Source organism: Pollachius pollachius (genome assembly GCF_949987615.1).
Source record: "Pollachius pollachius genome assembly, chromosome: 19".
NCBI classification, from domain to species: Eukaryota; Metazoa; Chordata; class Actinopteri; order Gadiformes; family Gadidae; genus Pollachius; species Pollachius pollachius.
Window position 1 is genome coordinate 14,681,332 of NC_136952.1, and position 12,969 is coordinate 14,694,300.

A 12,969-nucleotide genomic window follows, 5' to 3' on the forward strand; every position below is an offset into this window, starting at 1 on the left:
TGTTGTGCTCTAAAATGCTCCGCTGATAAGCACTGTCCAGCTGTGCCATGATGTTGACCCGTCCCAATAGTCCCAATTTCATGGCGCAATTGATATGAGCTTTGCTACTTTCATGCTTTACCGTTCTTTCCGCCAGATGCTTCAGGTCTTTAAAGCCATCAGTGGTCCAAACTGAGTCTGCGTTAGTGGTATTTCAAAAAAGAAGGCATGGAAAGCAAAACAGTGCTCTTTTTGTTGTGCTCGCAGTTAGCCATGTCTTTCTTTCAAACCACTCCATCTTGAAATTTCGGTTCGTTTTCTCACCAGGCTGGTTCAGAATGAAGTCTTCTGGTCTGTGGTCCCAAACGTTTTATTTCTAATTTTTCTTCCTGCGGCAATGTGCTGAATTGCACCCTCAGCAAATAATCTACGTTATTCATTGTTATTCATTAATTAAAAAACTCTTTCAAAATTGTGTAAAATCTACCGATAGCGAACTCTTCTGTAAGTCTCCTGTAACTCCTGATCTCACTCTCACTGTATGTTTTTTTTGCTTAGTCTCGGGGTAGAGTTCTCGCGGGTTTCGCATTATCCCAGTCTACATTACGTAGAATACGTAGATTACGCAGTTAACGTCTAAGGGCAAATTTGAAATTGCCCCTAGCCTCAATGTTAACTTTGGCCGGTGTGGTTCGCGCTCATTGGTGTTTCTATGGTAACGGTGGGCCAGCGTGGGTCTTTGCCCCTCCGGAAACAGGAAACGGAAATATAGACATAACGTTCATTCAAGCAAGCACACAGGCAGTAGAACACCCGAATCAAATTACTCCAAAACAAGGCAATAATGCTTGTGAGTCAAGTTTATTCACACAAATTTGTACGCTACTTTGCATATAAATATATATATAGTTTGCCACGAAGTAGGAATGGATTGAGCCTTCTGCTCAACAGCGCCATCTCGTGGGTCTGGTGGGGCACTACCCCACCTGCCCCTAATGTAGAAACGCCACTGTACATTGATGTTATTCAGCATCCAACCTAGAGATAGGCTCCTCATATAAAAACACTGTGACCTCAAGTTAAACTGGCTCTTTATAGCCTCCTCCCTTACCCCCACCGCCCCTTCTCCTCCCTTACTCTCCTAAAAGCACCCCTCTAACTTACTTATTGTATGTTGTACGTCCAGGCATTAAATGTACGCACTTACTGTATGTTGTACGTCCTGGCACTTAACAATAGTAGCATCGTACTGCATCTTATCCTAACTATCTTTGTCGTATACGGGAAATGGGTTAACCGAGCAACTGTAATAATAATATTTTCACTGTACCAACAGCAATATATTGTTTCTTTCTTCTGACGAATGTTCTTATTGTAAGTCGCTTTGGATAAAAACGTCTGCTAAATGCCCTAAATGTAAATGCCATGTTAAAACCACCCGGCCCCAAGCCCATCATACATCTACACCTGCTAGTTGTACGGCTCACCTTATTTGTTCTTGGGGCTGTTCTACAGTGTCGTCCTGTTCCTCCAAATCTCGAGAATAGCCTACTGGTCTCGCAAGATAATGCTGCGGAAAGTGAAAGTTAATGCAAAGAGAAACTAAAGTTGTACGGACAGTGGTGTACATACCTCCTTTTTATTGTAATATACGATCGTGTAATTTATTATAGGATAAACAATTTAAGTCGACGAAAATGAAATGGAAGACGTATGGATTTGTCCTCCTCTCGGACACTGTGTTCTGGCTGATGCTCTTTGCCGTCTTGCTTCAGTTCTCCAGTTGTGTCGGATTGCCTGGTTTGTGGACTTTTGCACTATTAAAGCTGCCACTAATCAACACATGGACTGTTTATGTTGACGACAAACCCACACCTGTAGTGTACAGGTTTGTGACTCTCGTGTGCCTAATGCTTCCTGTTTTTGAAAGTGTACGAACTCTAGTTGGGTTTTCTACTTTTAACGGAAGTCCAGTCCCTACGCTTGGTATGATCGTATTGGCCCAAATCTCCTCCATCATAGCATGTGCGTTATGGGAGATGGATTTGACCCATGGGCAGAAGAAGAAAGGAGGTCAAAATCTCGGCTCAACGGCGGTGCTGAAGAGGGTGCTGAAATACTTCATGCCAGACCGCCTCTACCTTATGTTTGCCTTCTTCTTCCTCATCCTGGGCGTGGCTTGTAAGTTTAACAATATTAAATTAACAATATTATACAATATAAGGTTAATATTATATGTACGTTTTACAATTTTATATTTGATTGTGTGATAAGATAATTCTTTAATAATTTTAGATTCTGCATTTAGACAATATGAGTAGCGATGGACGGCTCAGACTTTTGACAAATGACAGGATTATGTAGCCCACTTAAATAATAATCCTTAATCTGTGTGTCTTTTTCCCGATAGGTGATGCATACATCCCACTGTATCAGGGAAGAGTCATTGATATGCTGCGAGGTCAGCTCTATCAAACACACTTTCTGAAGAACCTTGGATGGCTAGCTCTTTTTTCTCTTGGGAGGTACGCTTGATAGTTGTTTCCCTTGTGCAGATTTACCCTTCCTTAAAGAATACATAGGCTGTAGCTACTTTATTGTTGTCCCAGTATTTCTGCATTCATCAGTACCTGTCTTTCTCATGTTCTTTTGCTCTAGCCCTCTGTTTTCTGCGCTGAGAGGAAGCACGTTTATGTGGATCTTGTCCAGGCTGAACCAGAGAGTCAAGAGACTGCTGTACAGCAATCTGCTGCAGCAGGAGATACAGTTCTTTGAGGACAACAAGCCTGGTGATACAGACACTAATAATACCTGTTGTGTGTGAGCAGACGTGTGTGTCTGTGTGTGTGCGACGTGTGTGTAGGAGTGTGTACACCAATTTTTTGGTGTACATACCCCTGGCTTACTTTCATAGTGAATTTCATTTAATCGGCACATTCCTTAGTTAGCACTGAATCGTTGTGCGTCACCTTCACTGACTCTCTCTCCGTCTCCCTCTGTCTCCCTCCCCCACGCTCTCCCTCTCCCACTCTCTCCTTCCCTCCCCCCCCACTCATCCCTCTCTCAGGAAGCCTGGCCTCCCGTCTGCATTCGGACGTGGACAAGATGGGTAAAACCGTGGCGCTGAACTGTAACCTGTTGGTACGCAGCACCATCAAGGGCGTCCTCATGCTGCAGCTCATGGTCAGGCTGTCCTGGCAGCTCACCCTACTCACCGTGGTGGAGATGCGTCTCCTGAGCCTCATACAGAGCCAGTACAACGCATACAGCAAGGTAGGAAGTAACAGATATGAGAACCATCAGAAACATTAGAACTGTCATGCATGCAGGCCTGATGTAAATATATTCATACAGCCACAGTGACGTTGAGTACATTTGTGAGAGAGTTGGAAAGCTTGGACAAATCCCATTTCATACACTTATGATGATGATGGACAAAGCACTAAAGGCTTTGTTCTGGGCTTTGTTCTGGGCTTTGTTCTGGGCTTTGTTCTGGGCTTAGCTTCATAAGAAGAGAAAGTGTGTGTAATAAACTGAAGACCAATATTGTATTTCTTAGGAACATACGCTGAATTCAGATAGAGGTCATTAAGGAGCAGGCAGGCCTACAGGTATACCGGGGATTGAACCCAGAACCTCTGGAGTGTGCCTCACGGTCAGTGTTCCTCATGACGGGCCCCACAGGAAATGAAGGAGGAGCTGCAGGACTGCCAGGCGGAGAACAACCGGCTGGCCACCCAGACCCTGGGCAGCATCAGGGTGGTCCGCAGCTGCGGGGCGGAGCCCTACGAGGCGGGGATCTACGGCCGGGCGCTGGACCAGATGAGAGTCCTCAAGACATGCATGAGACTCTACAGAGCCACCTTCCTTCTGCTGCGCAGGGTGAGGAGGGCGGCTGGGAGAAGGGGATTCAATAAAAACTCTTCTTAGTGGATGGGTCTGAGGGTCATAATGGGACTGATTATCTGTCTTATTAAACCTTGTTTAGTATTTTATTTTAAGGGTTGCATTGTTCAAATAATTTGGAGGGCTGCATTTTAAAATTAATAATTTATTTGGACTACAAAAGAATGAAGGTATTTTTTAAAAATAATAATAATAATAATAATAATTTCTTGGACAGCCCTAGGAGAGAGAGAAACAAGATTCATGAATATACCCTGACTCCTACCAGAAAGTGAAATGCGAAGATGCTCTAAATGAATCCTTTGTCACCTGTCCTCCTCTAGCTGCTGAACGTGGGGATTAAGGTGCTCATCCTGGTCCAGGGCCGCTACCTGATCTCCTCTGGTCAGATCACCGTGGGCGACCTGCTCGCCTTCTTCCTGTACCAGGGACCTCTCTCAGCAAGCATACGGGTGAGAATCGGCCTCCATCCTACCAATGGCTGGCCGTTGCTGTACGCTCTCAACTCCTTTCATGTGGAGGCCTTGTGTGGCATAAATTAAACTAGGTGTAAAACTAGGTGGACTTCAGGGCGGCGCTCGGACCTGGTCGTCAAAAACGTTCTCAATATTACACAACGTGCAGGGTCATTCAAAATCTACAGCTGGAACATTTCCAGAGCTCTCTGAAGGTTGGACAGAAAACATCGCTGGACTTCTTTCCAGCGTAGAGCAATAGAAAAATTGTGATCTTGAAACCACCTCTAATAACCGAACGCTACTCTGGAAGCTGCTGGCAGATGCTGATTTTTGCGTTTTCTTAGCAGCGCTATGCTCAACGCATTCCCGTAAGACTACGAGGGCCATGCGAATATGAGGGCCATGAGACTGAGGGCCATGAGACTGAGGGCCATGAGACTGAGGGCCATGAGACTGAGGGCCATGAGACTGAGGGCCATGAGACTGAGGGCCATGAGACTATGAGGGCCATGAGACTATAATGGTAATAAGGCCATGAGACTATGATGCTATGAGGGCCATGAGACTATGAGGGCCATGCCACTATGAGGGCTATGATACTATGAGTGCTATGAGACTATGAGGGCCATGAGACTATGAGGGCCATGAGACTACAAGGGCCATAAGACCATGGATGCCATGAGACTATGGGGCCATGAGACTTTGGGGGATTTGGATTTGGGTCTCATTCAGTTTGGTCCGTCTTGAGACAAAATGGAAGTCATTCTAAAAGGTTGTGGTTGTTCCAGGAGTTCCTTAACGCCACTGGAGAGTTCGAGAGCACCGCGGGAGTCATCACCAAAGTGTTGGGTTACTTGGACCGAATGCCCAACGCCAAACCGGCAGGAAGGCTTGCCCCTGAGGCGCTGGCGGGCGGAATCAGCTTCCAGAACGTGACTTTTGCCTACCCGAGCACCCCTGATAAACCCGTACTCAAGGTGAGCATCTGTTTCTGGACTGGACTGCTTCACATACAGACGGTTATATTCATAGCAAAAAAAATTAAACAATTGAATTGTAGTTTTCAGAGTAAACAAACCAGGCTCAAAAAAAAAAAGAGCTGCAATATTATTAAAATGAAATATAACTTACCTCATGTTATTTCGGACCAAGGTTGCGATGTCTACTATCAACGGTGTGGTTGTGTAGTTGTGTATTTGTGTAGTGGAGGCAGGATGGTATAGCGGCTACTCTGCCTCCCAGTAAAGGTACTGGGTTCCCCAGTGTTCGAAGGCTATGGGCATACTAGATTCCTAACCCCCGCCTGCTTCTTTTATGACAAGTATCTCAATAGTTTGTTTTCCCAATGATGGCTGCTTTGGATAAAAAGCATTAAACAACTCTCCCTAGAATACAATATGGTCTTTTACAGTACACACACTGTTTCTTTGCAATAGTCCCTCTCTCTGGAAGTTCGCCCGGGGAAGATGACAGCCCTCGTTGGTCCCTCTGGCGGAGGGAAGACTTCCTGCGTCAGCCTCCTGAAGAGGTTGTATGAACCTCAGGACGGACAGATCCTGCTGGACGGACAGCCGCTGCACAGCTACCAACACAAATACCTCCACCAGAAGGTAGTCCCTGGGTTCAGTCCCTGAGAGACAAGGGATATTTAGACTCCAAACAAACTCAAGCATTTTTACTCAAGCACATTTATTTTCTTGTACAAAATTAAATACTTACTACAAAGGACTTCTTAGTAAAAGCCCACCGAGAACTTTTCAGGAAACAAATTATTTTTCAAAGAACTATAACACATAATGGTGTATGACATGCTCTCAAATAATCTCTTGCTTCGTTATAGTAGTTTCCCTTTATTACTTTGTATTGCTGTTTTGTGCACAAAGGGCTATATCAATAATGTTTTATTGATTGATTGACAACACACTCATGACTCCCTCCTCTGACGGCAGGTGACCCTGGTGCCCCAGAACCCGGTCCTGTTCTCAGGCTCGCTGGGGTCCAACATCGGGTACGGGCTGGAGAACTGCACCCTGGGAATGTTGGAGGAGGCAGCAAGGAGAGCCAGTGCAGACGGCTTCATCGCGTCGCTGGAGCAGAAATACGACACAGGTCGGCCGTCACTCCACTCCTGGGGCCCTATTATATCGGTCTGGGTTTGTTGTTAGCTTTGTGGGCGGATCTCTGGCGCTGTTGCTTATACCGGTGGATAAATGACTCTTGCGCCCAACACAAATCTAAAATGGGTTGGTCTGAATACCTGTAGGTGTGTTTTGGGCGTAACATGCAATAAACCAATGAGAGCGCCATCTCCCATCCTCATTAAGAGCCATGAGCTCATTTAAACCTGACGAGTTGATATTTTGACAGCGCGTTTGCAGTCTCCCCTGAGACAGATGCATGACCACATGAATTTCAAACTTCAAATGGATCAGTTCATGGCCAAATAATATTGCCCTGTTCAGACATGGAATAGCGTTTTCTTCTACAACTTCAGAAACACTGAGTCGTCCTGTAAATTTCGGTAAAGAGAACCTAACACGCCTCTCAGGGCGCAAGTTTAGTGGCGTGAGTTGACTGCGGGGGAAAATCAGCTTTGCGGCGGTTGCAAACTAGCAACGATACATGCGTCAGTGTAGAAAGTCAATTGCGCTGGGTGCAAGATAGGGCCCCTGGTGTTACGGCTCACTGTTCGTTTTTCGTCCTTTGTTATGTATTCGCGTACCTCTATACACACAGCAATAGGTATTCATTGTCAAATTTAACGTATCACATGAAGACAAAATATATATATTCAATAATAATAACATCATTTTATAATATTACTTTTCAAGACACTCAAAGTTATTTAAAATATGTATTTATGTTTGTGTGTGTGTGTGTGTATCTGTGTGTGTGTGTAGGGGGGGATATGAATCCTCATCTAAATAAATAAACAAAAACTCATAAAGCCCATTAAAGGGACGTAGTGTTATTTGCAGAAATAAGACCCAAAATGAATCCCGTTGTGTTGTCTCCCTCTCTAGACATGGGGGAGTGTGGCGTGAAGCTGGGGGCGGGGCAGAGGCAGTGCGTGGCCATCGCCAGAGCTCTGGTCCGCATGCCCCGGGTCATCATCCTGGACGAGGCCACCAGCAGCCTGGACGCAGACGTGCAGCACGCCGTACGTCACCCAAACTCTGACTGCTTCTTCTCTGTAGGCCCCATTTCCCGGGGTCGGTGGACGTTCTCAGGGGCCGTGGAGTCCACGGGCCTTGAGAACGTGTTTGAAGTGGACCCGAAAGGCTTTTGCCCAGCGCTTAATGTTCAGCCCACCCTCCAATCCTGGGGGTTGCGGGTTCAAGACCACGCTGCGTAGCGGTGTGGCGTCCAAAGCGGCGTAACACACGCTACACCAGATTAAAAATAAACATGATAAAACCCCACGCATAAATCCAACTGGATTGTGGGATTTACATTTAGGGCGTTTAGCAAACGCTTTTATCCAGAGTGACTTACCATAAGTACATTTGTCAGAAGAAAGAGAAACAACTATTTATCGCTGTCAGTAGAGGAAAGCAACTCATAGAAACAAGTGCCAAGCACTTACATTTGCTAGGTTCACCCATTCCCTGTGTACAACAAAGGTAGCTAGGATAAGACGCTACACAATGCTGTGTCAGGACTTACAACATACATACAACATGTGGGATGTCTTGAAATGTTGCTGCCTATAAGGTACAAGGTTCTCAGCCTACGTGTGTGTCTGTGTCTGTCGGTGTGTGTGTGTGGTTGTTTCTGTGTGTGTGTGTGGGTGCGTCTGTGTGTGTGTGTGTGGGTGGGCGTGCATGCGTGCGTATGCGTAACTGTGTGTGTGTGTGTGTGTGTGTGTGTGTGTGTGTGTGTGTGTGTGTGTGTGTGTACGTGCCAGGTGGCGAGGCAGCTGCGGGGGCAGGGTGTGACCCTGCTGGTGGTGGCCCATCAGCTGAGGACGGTGGAGGAGGCGGACCACATCGTGTTCATGGAGGGCGGGGCCATCGTGGAGCAGGGCACGCACCTGGAGCTCATGGCCAGTAGAGGCCGCTACCACCGCAGCTATCAGACCCTGTTCCACTAGAGGCCCAGCGCTTCTTCTGCATTCAGAAACATCAACAAATGTGATGGAGAAACGTACTTTCATTGTAAGACTCGCACAAAAAGTTTAAAAACTCTTGGGTATCCTGGGTTGAGTCCTTATCCATACTTAGATCAGACTTTACTTGATTTAAGATATATATATATAGGGGTCATTCCTAGTATTCGGTGCCATTTGAGTCCCCATAGCCTAATATGGTATATTTTTTGTAAAAATTGGCCAATACTTATTTTTAAAAGCTCATCTTATATAGTTAATCCCCCTCTACTGTAGAACACAACAGTATGTCCCCAGGATTAATTGCATTTAAAATAATTCCTCCAACTTTAGCACAAACAACTAAACTTCCATGTCCCCAATCGTGTTTGCTCAACTTCAGTTACAAATATAAGTAATAAAAATCAAAGAAATTCTACATTTGTCATTATTGTTGTATAGCTTTGGTTATAATATTCCTTACCAAATGTTATTTTTTATGATTAAAACATTTTTAAGACTTTAAGTATTTAAAATATGTTGTGTCCCTGAATCGACTGTCCCCCCTGTTACTCTGATGCAAGTCCCCCTGAACACCCCCCTCCGACTATCCCTCTAGTCACATGACTCAACAAGTAACATTACTTTTTGGAGAGAAATCATCTACAAGAAGCAGAGTAAGCATCACTCTTTAATCAACCTTTTTTTCAATGTTTTAGAAAGCTTGACTGATGCGGTAAAGCATAACATGTCCACCCTGTTATGCTTATAAATAGTGGAAAGTGATCCTTTTTTGTAATTTTGAAAATATGGTTAAAAAACATGTTAAAAATCCTCCTCAGTGGTCAACATTAGCTAGCTTCTTCTGCATCACATGAGTAGTAATAGCTAAATTTAGCATAAAATGTCCCCCCTGTTACTGTCCCCCCTGTTACTGTTTTACACAGTAACAGGGGGGACACATAGTAACAGGGTGGATGTAAGAGGGCTAGATGAATAAGTGTTTCCAGTTTGTATTGGATTTTTTATACATTATTATGCCTTTTTTGTTCCATACTTCCATAAGATTCCATAAGATTTTTTAAAAATGGTTTGCATGTAATTATCAGGGAATGGCGCCGTTGTCTGCCGCAGAAAAGCAACGGCGCTACAGGGCTCGTCGGTATGTAGACCATGAAAGACGGCAGCAATACCTCAATAAAGAGAAGGAGAGGTGGAGAAAGGACATTGATGAAGGGAGAAAAAAGAAAGTGTCAGACCTAAGCGAAAGAGAGAAGAGAGCAGTAAGAAAGAAATGGCGAGAAAGAAAGAGAAAGCTGGGGAAAAATGACAGAGCCAGGACGACCTTTCAGTCAATGAACACTCCTACAAGTCCAGAAAAGGTCAACAATCACTGTGAAGAAAAATGTGATGACAACAGAGGATGAACTTGTAAGTGAATTTCATGACAGGCTGTTTAGATTTAGGCGACACATCTTTAATATCAGGTGGCAGTACGGGGCCTACAGACAGCTCAGAGAAAACTTGAGGAACAACGAATGACTACTACATGTAGATTTCAGTGAGAACTACTCCTGTAAGTATTCTCAAGAAATTCAATCGGTCCATTTTGGAGGGTCACATCAGCAAGCAACCCTACATACAGGAGTGCTGTACACTGCAGCTGAGCAGTCCCCAGTGACGTTCTGCTCCATCTCGCCTTCTAGGCGGCACGATCCCCCAGCTATCTGGGCCCACTTCGACCCTGTGTTAGACATGGTGAGGGAGAGATACCCTCTGATTAATCGCCTTCATGTCTTCAGTGACGGCCCAGCTACACAATACAAACAGAAGGGAAACTTTTACCTAATCTCAAAAGAGCCTTTCAAGAAAGGCTTTAAAGATATCAGCTGGGACTTTTTTGAGGCCAGCCATGGAAAGGGAGCTCCAGATGGTGTCGGGGGTACCCTTAAAAGATCAGCTGACCAAATCGTCCGCCATGGAGGAGATATCCCCAACGCAGAGGCTATGCTCCACCAGTTGAGGAGCGTGGGTACTTCGGTGGAACTTGTTTTTGTGGGAGAAGGAGATGTTGAGAGGAAAGTGCAGGAAATGATGGAAGCGCCCCCACTTGTTCCTGTCAAAGGAACAATGAAAATCCACCAAGTCATCAGTTTCTCTCCAGGGACAATTAAATACTGGGACATAACTTGCCTTTGTCAGGCAGACAAAGGTGTACTGGATTGTGCCTGCTATGGGATAAAGGAGGTGAGCCTGGGAGAAGAGGCAAGCCTGCAGTGCACTGAAGAGCCTTCACGGCCTGAGGCCATCATGAAAGAAAACATTGGGCAGTGGTGCATTGTCAAATATGATGGTGAACCCTACCCAGGAATCATCCTGGAAGTTGAAGAAGATGTAAGAGTAAAATGCATGCATAAGAATGGGATCAACAAGTTCTACTGGCCAGGTCCACGAGAGGACATTAGCTGGTACAGAGATGACCAGATTGTGTGCCTGATGAAAGAGCCACAACCTTTGAATAAGAGGTCTGTCCAGCTAGAGAAGGAAGTGTGGAAGTTCCTAGAAAACCTGGGTTGCTGGTCTGATAAATAGTTTGCTGTTGCCAAAACAACTGTGAGGTCAAAGACTGAAAAATGTTCCTGATGTTTCTTTTGGGTGTGCAGTACATTTGATGGTTGAAGTGTGTGTGTGTGTGTGTGTGTGTGTGTGTGTGGGGGGGGGGGGGGGGCGTGTTATTTTGCTGTTGCTGATTTGCTATATAGGTTTGGGGCAGTTATCCTCATTAATGGGTTGTTAGTGAAGATCATTTTTACATTATCAATGTTTATGTGAATGTTCTAAGGTAAATTAACTGCCTTTCTTTCATGAAATATATATTGTGATGTCCACCCTGTTACGTCCTGTACACCCTGTTACTCTTCTGTCCACCCTGTTACCTGTGTGTTTATTGATAATAATTAAATGAAATCATCAAAAAATATGTATATCTTTGTGGTTGCTTAAAGGGAGTAAATTGACTAAATTAAATTACTAAAAAAATGGGCCAAATCCCATTAAAATTCCTTTTTATACTAAAAGAAATGTGTTGAAATTACATTGTGTCCTAAAATAACACGTCTTTTCTCAAGATAATGCTTGTTTATGAGTTTTTGTTAAAATACATTTGCAGGGTTAAATAAGGGACATTATATCTCTAAGAAAATGTAAATTTTATAACAGCTGCGAATTCAAATCATTTTTAAATAGAAATGAGAATGTCCCGTAACAGGGTGGACATTTGGCCTATGTTAGGTGTGAAGAATTTGGTCAAAATTATTAAAATATAATATCCTGAGCTGGACCAATCTATTTTTCTTATAATTTAACATGCCCTCCTTCAGATGATAAGATAAAATCATGGAACATTTTAAAGTTTTTGATAGAAAGTTACCAGACTGAAATGGCACCGAATAGTAGGAATGACCCATATATATATATATATATATATATTCACCGTCACTCAGGAAGGAGGAAAAGCCATGTTCTAATTTTTATTGCAAAAGCATTGGTTGGGAAACTTCCACCCTACACCCCATCTGTTAACAGGCTACACCACTGCTTACAGCACTAGGTCGGTAAACAAATTGGTCCTAAACATCCCAGCTATACGTACAGAATTAGGTAAGACCTCCTTCAGCTCATATGCGCCATATGCCTGGAATGACTTTCAGAACATAATAAATCTGAAGTCATTGCCCTCCATAGATGTTTTTAAAAATCTCTTAAAAAACAACTTTAATAGAACAGTGTCACTGTTTCTAACACTTTGAAAAGTATTTTTGCTTGTGGTATATGTCTTCTCTGTACCTAAACTGTACTTGTCTTCTTGAATTCTTGCTTGAGCTCTTTGTTTGCTTATGCTTTGCTTGTCAGTCTGTCTGTCGTCTATGTCATCTCTGTAACTGTACTTGTCGGCTATCTTGGCCAGGACTCCCAGGAAGACGAGATATTATATCTCAATGGGACCTTCCTGGATAAATAAAGGTAAAATAAATAAGATGTTCAAATTTATACGCTACCTTCCCCGCGTTTATGTTAAAACTACTCAAATGTTCTTTTTGTTTTGTTTTGATTAATTTTTTATTTTTAACAAAAAACTGAAGCGATGTTTGCATATTGATCTGCATAATGTGCTGATATTTTGATCCAAATAAAAATCTAAATAAAAAAAAAACATCAACGCTTTTTCTACTATAAAATGTTAGATTGATTCTATTTCTTTATGATTTTTTGTGTTTTCATTTTTTAATTGATATATGATGTATTATTACATTAAAAACCTCTACTTTAACGTATTGGATGGCATCCAGCTCCTCGATGCAGTTCCACTCCTGTTAAACAGAGGGAGAAATAATCTATGATGGACTTCCATTTAGTTATGGTTTAGTTATTGAATTTCCTTTTTTTTTCCCCAAAAAAACAATGCATAGTATAAAGATGACCAACTCGAGTTTGTTTGAGTAAATATTAACTTAATATGATGTAAATTCTCGTACCAGA

At 43.4% G+C, this 12,969-nt stretch overlaps 1 protein-coding gene across 1 annotated transcript; it reads left to right on the forward strand.

Moving 5' to 3' along the window:
* Nucleotides 1-1,491: 1,491 nt before the first annotated feature.
* Nucleotides 1,492-8,956, forward strand: LOC307089927 (antigen peptide transporter 2-like). Its single transcript, XM_079756411.1, has 11 exons — nucleotides 1,492-2,160; nucleotides 2,390-2,504; nucleotides 2,638-2,768; nucleotides 3,047-3,252; nucleotides 3,664-3,861; nucleotides 4,209-4,337; nucleotides 5,132-5,320; nucleotides 5,780-5,953; nucleotides 6,293-6,452; nucleotides 7,367-7,503; nucleotides 8,251-8,956. Exons 1-11 carry the CDS (start codon nucleotides 1,677-1,679, stop codon nucleotides 8,434-8,436), a joined length of 2,109 nt encoding a protein of 702 aa, XP_079612537.1. The 5' UTR covers nucleotides 1,492-1,676; the 3' UTR covers nucleotides 8,437-8,956.
* Nucleotides 8,957-12,969: the final 4,013 nt, after the last annotated feature.